Below are 14,527 nucleotides of genomic sequence, written 5' to 3'. Positions count from 1 at the left end.
AAATAAATTAAAAAAATCTCCATGTCAAGCTGATCCAATGCAGACAGTGCAGACTAAAGAGAATTTTTGTGCTTGTGGTTTAAATAGGATGAGGTTAATATTGTCTTCTTAAATGTAATCTCTTTCTCCAGTGATAGGATATCATGTTTCTAATTTTAATTAAAAAGATGGGTGGGTTGGATCACTAAAACTGAGGTTTGGGTTTTGGGTGTGGAAGTACAGCCCTGCTCCTCCCTATAAAGGCTGGGACTGCTTGTGTCTGGACTCACCTTTTCAATTAATTTTCAGTAATTATAGGGTGCTGTGTGGGATAGGGATAAAGAGAAACACAATTAAAATGTAATGCTTCTCCTTTGGTATCTGCATCCTTATTTAATTTAAACTACCTTCAATGCTCTGAAGAGTTTAAGTTCCTGTATCACATACTATGCAAGCTGAAATATGTGAGTGAACTGCTGCCAATGACTCTGAGCAAGCATGGGGCATGATTCAGATTACACTGTGTTTTCTTGTTTGGATCTGATCTCCTTGCTAGGAGAGGCTGAGAAAGGCCGCTCTAGGGGATTTACTTCCAGCAGCAGCAGCACATGATCCATCAATCGCGTGATTCTCAGCACCAAGGACTAATGGGGAGGGTGAAGAAAAAAGTGAATGCTGCCTTGGGGAAGCAACAGCATTTTCTTCTGCTTGTGGAGCCCGTCCACCAGCCGGACGCTTCATGGCTTCTCCCAGGTTAGAAACCTACTGCTGCCCGAACCAGGATGCAGCTACACAGCTAGTGATGAACTTCCAACCTGAAGTCTTCTGTGGAGTTTGCATTGGCAGTTCCTCCGTCAGTCTGCTACTGACCATCCTGCAGCTTCTGCCAAAGAAGGGACAGAGCCCACGGAAGATGCCCAAAGCCTCCTCCTCTTCCACCATCCTTCTCCTTATCTCCATTTGTGACATCCTTGGTAGCTTAGGTAAGTGCCATCTTGATGTCCCTTACCCTTTCTGTAGCAGGCTCTTGTTGCTTTGAGGTACCACAGCCAAATGAAGATGGTGAGTGAACAACAGAGGTTTCTGAGGGAAACATGCTGCATGTATTCACAGGCAGATTTGGGCTAAGTGAGAGCAGTAGGTGATTGGCCTTTGGGGGAGAAAGGTCTTGTTTGGTAGTTATATTTTAGAGGTAAAAGCTCTTGACAAATCTACACCAAAATCTGCTTTAAAACATAATTTAAAATAATGGCAGGTTCTCAGAGTAAGGCATAAACGTAGAGGCAAGGCAGCACATTCAAAACTAAAGCTGACATCAAACAGCCAATCTGTAGGACATTTAAAGAACACTTCCTATACGTCTTTAAATCATCTCAGAAAGAGTTTGCCATCTTGTTTGCATGCCAGCTGCTTCTCTGGGCACATGACATTGACAGCAAATGAGTTTGAATTGCAGCTGTACACAGATCATGCTGGGCACAGGCTTTTGAAAAGCAAGCAGAGCTCCCTTATCAAGGACAGCCTGCTGCCGGCCCCATGGCTGATAGGCTGGAGGAATAAAACAACAGAGAATAAAACAAAATTAATGAGTCAAAATGAAACTAATGTGTCTAAATCTGTCCTGTCAGCCTATGGCATTTACTGCCAAATTACCATGACACATGCTATGAAAAGACGGGATGAGTTTGTTTCTACAATAACTTTTTTTCCCCTTACTTTTGATAACAGAAGTAGTGCTGTTTTGTAAGTCTCTCTTGCTGCCTGGGAAAGGAGTGGAATTTCAGGTCTTTTCCCCTTTTATACCTACTAGCCAGGTTCTCTCATGGTACATAGTAAGTACCAATATTAAAACAAATCATAAAGGGGGAAATAAAAAATAAAAGATATGGGAAAAACATGTGCATTCACCTGGAAAAGGTCCTTTCAGTTAGATGAGGACAGCAACAGATAAAGTTATTTTCTCCCTTTCTCTTTCAATGGCAAACTCAAACTATTTGTCCATCATTGTGTTTGAATTAAACTCATTTTGGTGGGTCAGAAACTGTTTCCTCCTAGTGGGAAGCCTGGTGGCTTTGTTCTGCTGTATGTTGGTGGTTCAATGCCTGTTTCAAGCAAACCCAGAAAATCTCACTAACAAACTCTTAAGTTTGTTTAAAAAAAAATGTGTATTGTTCCCATGCAATACCAATGCCCTCTTTATTCAGTCCTGTGACAGAGAGGAAGAAAGCTGATTGTACAAGTGAAGACAGTGAAAAGTGGTCAATTAACTCTTTTCTGCAATGAGGACTTATAGAGAAATAAACATTAGTGTATGATTATATGCTGGTAAAATTGTAGTTCGCTTCTACTGTATGTCAATCAGTTAAATTACACCCAATTTATTTTAGGGAAGTGTGTGACAGTATCTGTAAGTAAGTGGGATTTTAATCTACATAACATTTCAAGTCCCATCAGCTTCAGACTCTTGGGTCTACTTTCCCTGAGCAATTACACCAGTGTTTAAATAGTGCAGTTGTTCCTGCTGTGTCCCTCTGCAGCCATAGCCTTCCTGTGGACACATAAAATCTGGGCTGTGATGTGAAATATGTGGCAGGGGAGAAGCATGTGACTGAAATCATGCCAGCAGACTCAAAGCATTAATACATTTTTTTCTTCAGGTATGATCTTCAGATCAAGTGTATGGCTAGGCTTTCCAGGGTTCATAGCTAACATTTCTGTGGTGAACGGGACCAGCGTGTGGCCTTCTGTTTTCTGCGTGGGGAGCGCGGTAGGTAAAGAGATCGTCTCCCCTTCCTCCTGTTCCAGGTCAACAGTTCCTCCACGTGGGAAGTCTGAAAGGCAAACCACTGCATATGCAAGGAAATTTGACTGTGAGTCAGAACCTGGATATGATAGTTTCGGCCTCTGCCACACCCCTGCAAGTGTGGTCATGCCTCCTTTCGAAAGCCTGGATCAGGGCGGGCAGGGTGCTGGATGCCACACAGTGCACATGAGGACACAAGGCAGCATCAGAGACACTGGTCCCAAGCTTTTTGTAGTACTCACTTGTCACAGGAATACTAGGATAGAGGAGGACACACCTGTACCAAAGTCAGGGCTACAGAGGCATAGGGTATGAGCATTCCCAAATGGGCTGTGAAGCCACTGGTTTGGTTTGTGCTGGCACAGCATCACCAAAGTCCCAGGCAGCTACGTAGGATGAAGGTATCTATTTGTCCACCTTCTTCAGTAGAAATTATAGCCTGCATGGTGACAGAAGGGACCAACTGAAGCCAGCAACTTGGGTAGTTCAAATTAGCTTTTGCAGCAGAAGTATCTGTTTTAGACTCAGACGGACTGCAGGATAAATATAGCCAAAGCTGCTGACAGAAGGTCTGTCCCTGCCATGTAGCATTACAGTCCAGATTACTGCTAATATGGACATTCATTGACCACATCTGGCCAAGTCTAATTAAGTATTTTCTGGATTAAAACACAGGAATAAGAAAATGTAAATCTGCAAAAGTGAAGATTAAAACTCAATTTCAAATATTACAGTCGCAGTACAGTCAAAGACATATAATTTGAGTTTACTGTTCAAGAAAAAGACCATGTTATACCAAAACGTGGAGAATGACAATTAAGACACGTTATCACTTTACCCAAAATCAATAGGAACTTACGGGGCCAAAAGAATTTGTGCATGAGCAGTATTAGCTTTACAATCCAAAATTTACAATGTAGAAGATGATATGCTGCATTTAAATAATTTTTTCCCCAGTAGTTTTAAAATAAAACAGTATGTGCCAAATTGAATTGACTGTAATTTATATGATTATATAATGACAATTTTAGACATGATAGTATTGTTCCATAGAATTAAATATCAGCTGTATGTATCTATCGATTCTCAGCTCTGTAATACGTGTTTAAGTTTTGCTTATTAGATACAAATGGATTTTTTTTCCTTTAAGGAAGAGAAAGCCAACATCATCAATGCCTTGTAACAAGAATATCCTATTGAAAACCCATGTTTCCCTATGTCTTAAATTTCAATTTCTGGCCCATAACACAAAAAGTAGTATTTTTAACCAGTGATAAAGGTACTGCATGCAGACTATTTGCTTGTCATTTTGATCTCAGGGTATATGGTGAACAGCACAGCAGTCTACCACAGCTTTTATTTCCCTTTCCTTGGGTTCCAGCAAAGTACTGTAATTTGAGTCATTTGCTAAATTTAGATTTAATTATATTGGAATGAAAAATAACCCTCCTTCCACTCACTTCCCCATACATATTCTCATGTGAGTTAGTAAAACGTTTCTGTTTCTATTTTATTTTCCTTTTAGTACTATTGTTTTATTTCACTTAACCATAAGCCAATACAAACTCCACATAGGGAGGTCTTTAGGCATCTCCTTTGAATAACATCTTCTGGTTTGCAGAGGGATACCCTCTCAAGCACTGTAGCAAAATGTCCTTTTGCTAAAAAGTGAGATACCATATGAAGATTTTGGGGGGGTTAGTGCATCTGGTTTATATTATTTTTGGGCATATTCTTGTCTGTGTAGGATTTTATGGGTGGAAAGACCCCACAGTTTATTTTTGTGTGTGAGTGTACAGTAAATTGTGCATTTTTCAGCTGCAGCAAATACATGCAGGGGAAGTTACGTGCTGATTGCTATGGGTAAAGTGCATTAGAAAGAAATAGGAATTTTATTTTCTGACCCCTGTGCACTAGGAAAATATCATGGTGTTTGAATTAAATACTGACTGATTTGTGCTGTAAATGTCTAGAAGAAGGGTCTACACCCATGGTGAAAGGAAATATTCCCCAGCTTGATTTGTCTTTGGAGGAAGGAATGGTAGATCTATACTCACTGCGGTTTGGCTAAGTAACAAGTATGTTGGTTTCGAGCTGTAAAATAATCCTACTATGGAGCCGTGCTAAAGGGTGTCCAGATAACAACTGAAAGAGGGCTCGAAGGAGAGGTAACCTGAATATTAAAATAGTTCCAGATTATTACAAAGAGCCAGCTCTTATGGGAAGAAGTTTGGCATTGATAAACAGTGGCAAAGCAAGGTCCCTTATATAGACTCATGGGAAAAATGCTCATGGGTCAGCTCATGAACACTGTGGAATTTAACTTGACTCGAACCTGTACCCTTTGGATTTTTATTGAAGAAATCAGTCAGGGAGTTCAGTATGGGTAGTTTTTCCAGAAGGTGAGAGATATTTTGTTAATGACCTTTTATTTCTTAATAACCATTCCCTGAATTGGTATCTTGTACATGAGGAATATGTCCGTCACATGCAGATCTCACAATATATATGCACACTGTGGTGGTGCTTGGCCTCAGTGATCTCCTTATGCTTCAGTTACTGAGAAACTACTAAAATTTAAACCTAAAATTAAAACTTCCTCACTATAAATTTCTTTGGGCTTCACTCACAGCAGTGAAGGGTTAGCACTGGAGAGGTAAATAACAGGTCTCCTAAACAACAGAAAAAGCTGTGAAAGCAAATGCTTTTCAATTAACCTATGACTTGACCCATTGGCTACAGCAATGCTGTTCCTGTGATTTTGAGTATGATTTCATACTTCATAATTTTAGCTGGAAAATGCACATTTAAAGAACAAATCACCAGGTTAAAGGTTTGAGTCCCTCCCCTGTCCCAAGTGGTCCTTGACAAGCAGCTGTGACATTTGGCACTTTTCTCCCCTGCAGATGTGGATCCAGCTGTTATATAGTGCTGGCTTCTGGTGGTTGTTTTGCTATGCTGTTGATTCTTATCTGGTGGTAAGAAGATCAGCAGGACTGAGGTACCAGCATTAAAGCTCTGAATTTGTTGATTTCCTTCCAGCAATGTATATCCATGTTTGCCTGCAGCTATCTAAGTGTGTAAGTGAAGCTTGTACAATTATCTGATGTTCATACCGTTACCAGGTAAAGAAATGGATGATTGGTGTGCTAAATGCTGAAATTGCCAATGCAATGCTCAGATACTGATTTGTTTACGTCTAACTGGAATTTAAATGTAGCAGAGTTCATTCAACCTTTGGAAAAACAGGGAGCAGATTGGACTCTATAAACTTTATTGCAACAAGGTAGCTATTTCTGTCCCTACTCTGTACTCAAAATTGATTCTTGCAGGAAAAAGAAAAAAAGAAAAAGTGTTAATCTGAAACTAAAATTGTGTGTGGGGAGGTGTTGAATTTCATACAGTTCATTCCTCAGATTTTCTATCTTATCTCCTTCTCAGTACTGTCATTATTACACTTCTGGTCACATTTGTAAAGTTTTAAAGAAGAATTTTATATATTTGTTATAGATTTTTTCTACAATGCTTGTAACAGGAGAACCCAAACCCTTTGGAAAATACCATGCTGGACAGAAAATATGAGGTGTTTCTAAGCTTGCTGTTAGAAGGGCAAAATGACCTTCAGTTACTACTGCTAAACATGGAATTACGTGACTCTGTTCCCGGATAGTCCAGAGCAGTCAGGTGTTAGAGACATGGTTTTTATGGCAGATGTTATCAAAATGGGGATTTTTGAATTGACATCAGCTTGTGGAGAATAAATCTGATTTTGTGAAGTTACACAGCTCTAGTCTGAAACAGCTGAGACATACCTTCTTCCCCAATACCTGTTAACCAAAAAACTCATCTATATTTGGGCTTGTGTTCAAGGCCTGACTGGGCAGGGCTTTGGGCAACCTGGTCTAGTGGAAGGTGACCCTGCCTGTGGCAGGGAGTTTAGAATTAGATGCTCTTTAAGCACTCTTCCAGCCCAAACCATTATGCAATTCTGTGATCTGAGTAAACAAAGAAAAACTTTCGAACACACAGACCTGAATCTCCCTAAGATGGGAGCAATATCTAACTTTGAAAGTTAAACATAATTCTCTGCAGATTACAGAAGGGTGGTTTATTTGACTTTTTAGCTCCACTCTTAAATTGTAATCCCCTACTTTGCTCTCTGCTGGAGAAACAAATGATGCAGGGGTTCCTTATGGATATTTGGGGATAAGGGTTGGAGAATGTGGGACTTCTGTGTGCAAGCCTGAACAACCAATTTTGGCTTATCACGTTGCTGAAGGGACCCCCAGCCCCACTTGCTTTTCTTAGTGTAATGTACTGCTAATGTCGTCCTGCACCCTTTCACAGCTGTAAAGCTGTTTCACTGAGTGTACTATCTTTATGTTGCAATGTGGAAAGTGTAAGGTTTGGTATATTTAATTATGCCTGTCCTATTTGTTGCCTCCAGTACAATTGTGCTGTACCACATGATGACATGGGGCCTTGCAGTGATGCTCTGTGTGGAGGGAATTACACTGCTTTACTATCCTTCTCTCTCCAGGTAAGCAGGGCTCTGGAAACAGACTGCAAAATCATAGCATTCACTGGTCATCTGACTGTGTTTTGGTTGTCTTTAGAGACAGATGTCCAAATGTTGGGCTTTTTTGATCTTTGAAAAGTGTTCCCTTGAGCCAGTGAGTATTCTAGAAATACCTGCCTGAGTTGTAGGGTTTATGCCAGGCAATGCAGGCACTTGGGCATGCTACAGGGCTGTGATACACCTTCTGCTAAGAGCCATTCTTCTCCCAGTCCTGGCTTTAGCTTTGCATTTGTTCCTTTAAATTTGAGAAAAATGCACAGATAGTGCATGTTAAAAATCAGCTTTGGGTTGCATGTGAGCTGGTGGTAAAGGTCTGTGATTTAAAAGCTTAGCACCTGTTTACTTCATTCCTTTTATTTTTTTAAGTTAAAGGTGGCATAGAATAGCCAGAAATGTCAGCTGTGGGGAAAAAGTACCCATAAGCTGTTAATAATTTCTTCTCAGCTGTGAAAATGGCTTGGAGCATGCAATCCCACACTACATCACAACCTACGCCCCCCTCCTGTTAGTGCTGGTGGTCAACCCAATCCTGTTCAGGAGGACAGTATCAGCAGGTATGTTCCTAATGGCCAGCATCAACCAGAATGTGTTACTTAGCAACATAACAGTACTGTAAAAAGTCATGCCTGTTTATACAGTGATGTGGGATAGCTCCTCATTAACTCATAAAGATACAGCAAAGGGTGGGAGGGAGTTGCCTATTGAAATTAAGATACCATCTTGATGGAAAATTTGCCCTAGAGACACTCTGATGACATACTTAAGCTATGCTGTGAAAAACCTTTACTGCAGATTGTCAAAGGTGTTTTTATGTTACTAAATTACTGTTGATTTAAAGTATTTGAAGCAGTGTATGGTGGATGCTTAACTTCTACTTCTTAGCAGCCCTGGAGCAAAAAAAAAAAAAAAATAAAATATGATCGGAATTTTATCACTTCTGATTCGGAGATGATGAAACAAATGGGAATTGTACACAGTTCAGATGGAATCTTGAAGTTCCCATTTAATTTATTATCCAGTGCTTTGAAGAAATGAGACTGAAAAGAGCCACAGATTCAGTGCATTCTTTGCATGTAATATGAACCATGTTAGATGTTTGCAGTACCTGAATACATACTTATCTATGCACTGAATATGTAAAAACAGCAACAGAAGACCTTGTGTTCTCAGTTCAGTCTTCATCCCATGCATCCTGTGTCCCTCAGGAATACTAATTTTCAAAGGAACAGTTGTTCCTTTAAAAAGTTGTTTCTATCAAAAATTGCTCTTTTATGGGAAAATACACACTGAGATTGTGTTTGTGCGTATATATATTCCTCGTGTTACCTGAACAGCATGTAGCTTAACTGTCTATTTTGCTGGCATTACTCCTTGAACTTTTAGAGGTGTAGCTAACGCTGTATCAATTGCTCAGTGAAATGTAATGTGTATAATAGGATAGAATGTATTTTATTTTACTTTAAACCATCACATAATAAATATATCACACATTATATAGAAGTTGTAAGCACTACCTTCTGTTCTAAAACAAAAGTGTGCTGACCATACTATTTTCTGTTTTCAGTGGGACTGAGAAAAGAAAAACCATCTAGTGATCTAGTGGGTATCATTCATTGTAGGAATCCATAATGGATGTACTTTTGAGATTCCTTGATGATGGTCCTTCCAGCTTCTGAACTGCTGCTGGAGACAAATCCATCCATTCCTTTGTTTCCTCTTTACAGACATCTGTCTTCTGGATCCTTGTGCCTATAACTAACAAGATACATGTATATTAATGAATATGATTGTATACTTTCCAGTTGCTTCCTTGCTGAAAGGGAGACAAGGGATTTATACAGAGAATGAAAGACGTCTGGGGACAGAGATCCAGATCCGCTTCTTCAAAATTATGCTGGTATTCGTTATTTGGTAAGAGGTGTATTATATTGTTTTAAACTGCCTTTTTTTCCAGCTAGAGTGGATCAGGGATAAGAACAGTCTGATGGGCTGCTTCATTTGTTTTTCTTTGTGGTTGGAAGGGAAGGTGTCTCCAGAAGAAGTAGTTCTAATCTAGTTCACAAAGTAGCTGAATCACCCATGCAGCATCAGAAGGCTGCAAGGAAATGATAAAAATGTTTAACCAACAGGAAGATAATAACCCCAAGAAACAATAGCCAAAAAAAGGTTGGGCATAGATTAAGCTGCCTGGAACAGCAGCTACCCAGCATTGTGGGCTGATTGACAGTTTTCTGTACTCAAGATTTCTTCTGGTCACTGAACTCATCACTGAAAACCTACAGTAAATAAGCTTGTAAGACTGGCTTCATGGACCTGCCTATGATTATATAATGCTGTCACCTATGTGGTCTGCAAATCCCAAGTGTGTGGAAAAAAAAAGGATGAATATTGACTGTAAACACAAGGTCATATGCCAGAAAAGAAATCTCCATATGATTGTGTGGGAAATTTCTGATAATTTAATGCGTTTGGTTGGGGTTTTTTTGTTTATTTGTTTGTTTTGCTTTGTTTTGTTTTGTTTTAATATTCTATCTTTCTTCGTGAAAATAGTGCTTTGGGGTAGGGCAGGAAAAAGATAGATAGGGAAGAGAGGAGGTAAGGAAACAAGGGAATTGGGGAAAGAGAGAGGGTGCAGCTTCAGTCCCATAGCCCCCAATCCTCTGCTTCGACAGCACCATCCAGTGTGAAAGATTCTGGAGTAATAACTGGAACTGGAAGCTCTAGATGCACACAGCAAAACTAAAATGTTTTTTACTGCAGTCTCACAGTGACAGATGAACCAGAAGGAGTGGTAGTTTACTCTACAAAGGTCTGTGCAATGATCTAGTAAGAAGCAGTCACCGCTGTGAAGTCTTTACTGCCTACATGGGTATCACAAGCAACAGGGGGAGGAATGATATGGTCCTGGAGTAGTGAAATAACTTGGCCAAGCTGAACAGTCTCTGCAACTACATAAGTTCTTTATACACAGGGACATTAATGAATGTTACACTGTTTAAAAGGATCAATAGGGAGAAAGATTGCCTTTTTAACTTCTCTTGGCTGCTCTATACTGGAGAGCTCTGGAGAGAAATGATTGATTTTTCTTGGGGAATATCAGAGTCTGCTTGGCTTGGAAGAGAGGTTTCTAGTGTGAAGTGTGGGGTAACCAGAAAGGGAGGGAGATAGCAGCAAAGTGTCCTGTAGCATGGCTTTCTGGAAATTACTGAAACAACAAGGAGCACAGATTTAACTAGGCTTTCAGGGCTGTGGAATGGAAGTGCCCAGAGGCACCACAGAAGTGTGTTGCAACCTAAGGAATGGTGGCCAGTTCACTGGTCTTGGAGCAAACATGAAAGAAAAGATCAATTCCCCAAGGATACAGTGGGGACATTTGTTTATTTCCATTATGTCTCATTCTGGGTTTTCCTATGAAACAAAATAGTCACAGTTCTAGTTTTGGATTTTGTTCTCCTGGTAAAACATAAGGTTTAGAGTGTAAAAACTCTCTCAAAGGTTAAGACAGAGGCAGTCCCATGCCAGAAGCTCAGAGAAGATGCTGTTCCATTCCAGAAGTCAAATATGAGATGAGTTAGTCAAAGATGGCAGGTTGGGGCAACAGAGGGTACAAGACATGCCTGCAGATTTAGGAGGGGAAAACAGGAGGTTTTACACTGTGATAAAAACATAATTGCAGGAAGGACATGTATAAACCCCTTCAGAAAGTATAATATGGACGCTGATGGTTTACTTTCTGAAGCTGCAGTAGAACTATAAAGAAATGCTGGTTTAGAAGTCATAAGAAATTACAGATATTTGCTATAACCTTTATTTAGTGTAGAATATCCTCATTTCTTTCACAGGGTGAGGCTTGGTTATGCTCATCCTTCCTTAGAATACAAATTACCAAATATGTGATGGTATTTTCAAGGGTTTTAAAGTCAACTTTTGTTTTGCTTCATAGTTTTTTTATGGACATTTTTAAAATCTGTTGTATTCTGACCCTGAAATTCTAACTCCAGCTAGAGTTCCTGCAGCTTTTTACAACAAGTATGCATATATTTGGTTTTCTTATCTTTGAGCACTTCCCTTTTAAGACACAAGCAAAAGAAGTCAGCATGCATGACGTTCCCATTATTGATCACAGTTGTTATCACTCAGTTTTGTCCTACAATTTACTGTTCTGCAGCAAGATCGAATGATCAGGTTCAATTACAATTTTTGTTGGTTTTGGTTGCTGTATTGCTTTCTTTGTCTACCCCTGGGCTAGTAGGTAAGTGTCTGGTTTTTGATCATGATCTCAGAGACCAACTAGTCCCTTCAGGTTGAGTCTTAACATTAAAAAAATCTCAGTCTCCTTATTAGTGACCCTAATTTTTGTAATTTGAACTTAAAGCATATTTTGCATATACAAATATATATAACTGTCTTGTTCTTTATTCCTGCAATAGCTGGTCATCCAATATCATCAATGAGAGCCTTTTGTTCTATCTTGAAATGCAGCCAGATATCAATGAAAATCCCCTGAAAAACATCAGAAGTGCTGCACTGATCACGTGGATTATTATGGTAGGTCAGCTGTGACATTGCTTAGTTTTAGAAACTGCTTTTTTAAGAATGGTGGAACAGCACCCACCTAGCGGATGATTCACGATTCTAAGGGATATAAATACGCTGAAAATCAAGGAAGAAAAGCAGAGAGTAAGAGAGAGGAAGGAGAAGTCACTGTGAGCGCTTTTCACATATAAACTTTGCCTGAAATGTACCAAAAGCCAATTTTTTCTCCCATATACTATACTATGCATTTTCTCTGTGAGTGATTCCTGCCCATTTTAAGACACATTACAATGATTCCTAGTTTAACCTTGCTAATCTCTGCCATAATGCGAGCTGTAAAATTTTTGCTCACAATTCCTGAAGGTTCTCCACTAAAATAGTCATTTTCTGGTAATTGTCTGTTTGTAACCAGAGTTTTCATTATTATAAAGAATAACTGCATCTTGTATCTTGATGTTTGGACATTTAGGGACAAATACATAGAAAATATTGAAAGCACTGAACCAAAAAAATAGCTGTAAGATGCTAGCCTCTTACTATACCCTACCCTCTCTTCTCCTGTTGGAAAATTTGACAGGGAATTTTTCAGATGTGATATTGCAGGTTCCTTTTCCGAAGAGTTTATTCTGAAACCATTGAATACCTGCAAAGCTTGAACATGCTTTGTGTAGTTAAGTCCCTGAGCAGTTTTGTCCTAAAGGGTTAATCAGTGCAGCAGATTTGATACAACCTCCTCCTTTGACAAGGAGTGAACATATCAGTGTGGCAGGGGCCTTGCTCTTGCTCACCTGGAGAGCAAGAGGTCAGGTCTGTGAACTGAGCTATTTTTAAATTGGCTGTAAAAATAATTTGCTCTTTTCTCGTGAGAAAAATGGTAACAGCTCAAGCCATTTACTTGCCAAGCATCCCACTGCACTGGGAACAGAGACAACTTTTGGGGAAATCACTTGGGATTTTCTTTTTCAGTGTTTCTGTCCCACTTTGATGGACATTTTCACTGGTTCAGGAGTCTGCAGCATTTCCAGACAGATCAATTCCTGCTATTTTAAAAATCTTGACTGAGTATGCCAGTGTCCACTTTCATGTATTTGACTTGGCTTCTAGTGAAAAATATAATATTTGCTTTTGTGAATGAAAAATGTCCAGAGCTTGTGGGGAAAGTTAAAAACACACCAGGGGATTGACCAGCTAAAATTAATGCTAGAAATCCATCTGTTCAGCTTATTGTTCGCTGTGGTGGCCTCAGCATATCAGAACAACAGCTCATGGTATTTTGCTGGAGTTGAAAATGGAGCCTTGCTGGTGTAACTCCTGTTGAAATTCCCTTTCCTAGGGGGTTCTTAACCCAATGCAAGGATTCCTCTTCACATTAGCATTCTATGGCTGGACAGGATGGAGAGTGGACCTAAAATGGCGAAAAAGAGAAATACCCTGGGAATCAATGTCTTCATCCACTGTGGGTGAAAATACCTATCCCTCACCAGTGAACTACCAGAACAACATCCATGATTCCAAGAAGATAGCAGCAACTGACAGCCAACAGACCGATGAGGCTATAAGCATGATGTCTGAAGGTAACACTAGCAGTGATGACAGATTAACTAGGAGCTCTCCCATTTACCAGGGCTGGTAGTTTATAAGCACAGAGCTGGATCCCCCTTCTGACATTCCCACGTCATTGTATGAAACTGTTGTGTGCTCTGGAATTAGGTTTGTGCCCAATGGCTTAATGTAATTTCCTATAACTTGTGTGTGAGAGAAAGAGGGAGCATGTGAGACCAAGATATGGTTTATATTTTCATTTGCCTTGCAGGATATGTGATAACTGGTATAAAGGCTTGATCCTTTTTCATCAGGAGTGTATCTCTGCAAAGATCAATGTTACTTAGAATTGATTTTCATCCATTTTGTTTTAATCTCTCTTGTAACTTCCATGTGGTAGAAGAGTCTTTTGTTTAAATAAATAGACTATTAATATGCTGAGATTTAAATTTCTTGCCTTGCTTGCTTTGCTTAGCATTAAATTCCTCACCAAAAACTACAGCTCTGAGGTTTCTGAGACAATATTTCCAGCCTTGACACTCTGGTAAAACGTCAGTGACACCAACCTTTGTTATAAGCACAAATATTTCCTGTTTGTGTAGGGTATCACTTACATAGTCTTATTTTAGCTTGTGTATATGAATTTTCAGTTTGGTTTTGTCTAGGGAGCTAACAGCTTAAAAAAAGATAAAATCAGGCCCAGCCTAGATTCCATAAACACACCAGAATAATGGTTCCAGTTCACTCCTGGTTAAAGAAAAAATAACCCTTCAAACTGACTGTAACATGGATTCAATTTGATCCTTTTATGTACCTGTCTACCAGGATTATGGCTGTTCAGGGCAGCTGTATTAAGAGATAACATTTGCAAAAAACCACTGGATGATCTGAATGCTCATCAAAAACCAGAGTAAGTAGAATCAATGGTCCTTTCTCTGAGGTGTGCTCTGTTTTGTGTTTTTATCTCCTAAACGAAGAGATCCTACATCCATTCTCCTCATCTTTTCGGAGGATTTCACCCTTCTATGGTGCAGTGCCCAGATAGGTTGAAAGTTAAGAAAGAAATGATGACCGTGTCTACCACAGGC

The 14,527-nt window shown here is 39.6% G+C and overlaps 1 protein-coding gene across 1 annotated transcript; it reads left to right on the top strand.

Annotated features, from left to right (window-relative positions):
- Positions 1-518: 518 nt before the first annotated feature.
- On the top strand, positions 519-13,888 carry GPR143 (G protein-coupled receptor 143). The gene is made up of 8 exons (XM_005151426.3): positions 519-962; positions 2,637-2,746; positions 5,689-5,783; positions 7,230-7,322; positions 7,806-7,915; positions 9,164-9,272; positions 11,792-11,909; positions 13,231-13,888. Exons 1-8 carry the CDS (start codon positions 719-721, stop codon positions 13,528-13,530), a joined length of 1,179 nt encoding a protein of 392 aa, XP_005151483.1. The 5' UTR covers positions 519-718; the 3' UTR covers positions 13,531-13,888.
- Positions 13,889-14,527: the final 639 nt, after the last annotated feature.

Source organism: Melopsittacus undulatus, chromosome 2, assembly GCF_012275295.1.
Source record: "Melopsittacus undulatus isolate bMelUnd1 chromosome 2, bMelUnd1.mat.Z, whole genome shotgun sequence".
Taxonomy (NCBI): Eukaryota; Metazoa; Chordata; class Aves; order Psittaciformes; family Psittaculidae; genus Melopsittacus; species Melopsittacus undulatus.
This window is presented reverse-complemented; position numbering and strand designations above follow the sequence as displayed.

Bases quoted from the DNA above. Each gene is read 5' to 3' on its own strand.
- GPR143 (XM_005151426.3), top strand. From the start codon at position 719: ATGGCTTCTCCCAGGTTAGAAACCTACTGCTGCCCGAACCAGGATGCA. The intron at 963-2,636 runs GTAAGTGCCATC...TTTTTTCTTCAG, and splicing joins TGACATCCTTGGTAGCTTAG to GTATGATCTTCAGATCAAGT. The intron at 7,916-9,163 runs GTATGTTCCTAA...TATACTTTCCAG, and splicing joins CAGGAGGACAGTATCAGCAG to TTGCTTCCTTGCTGAAAGGG.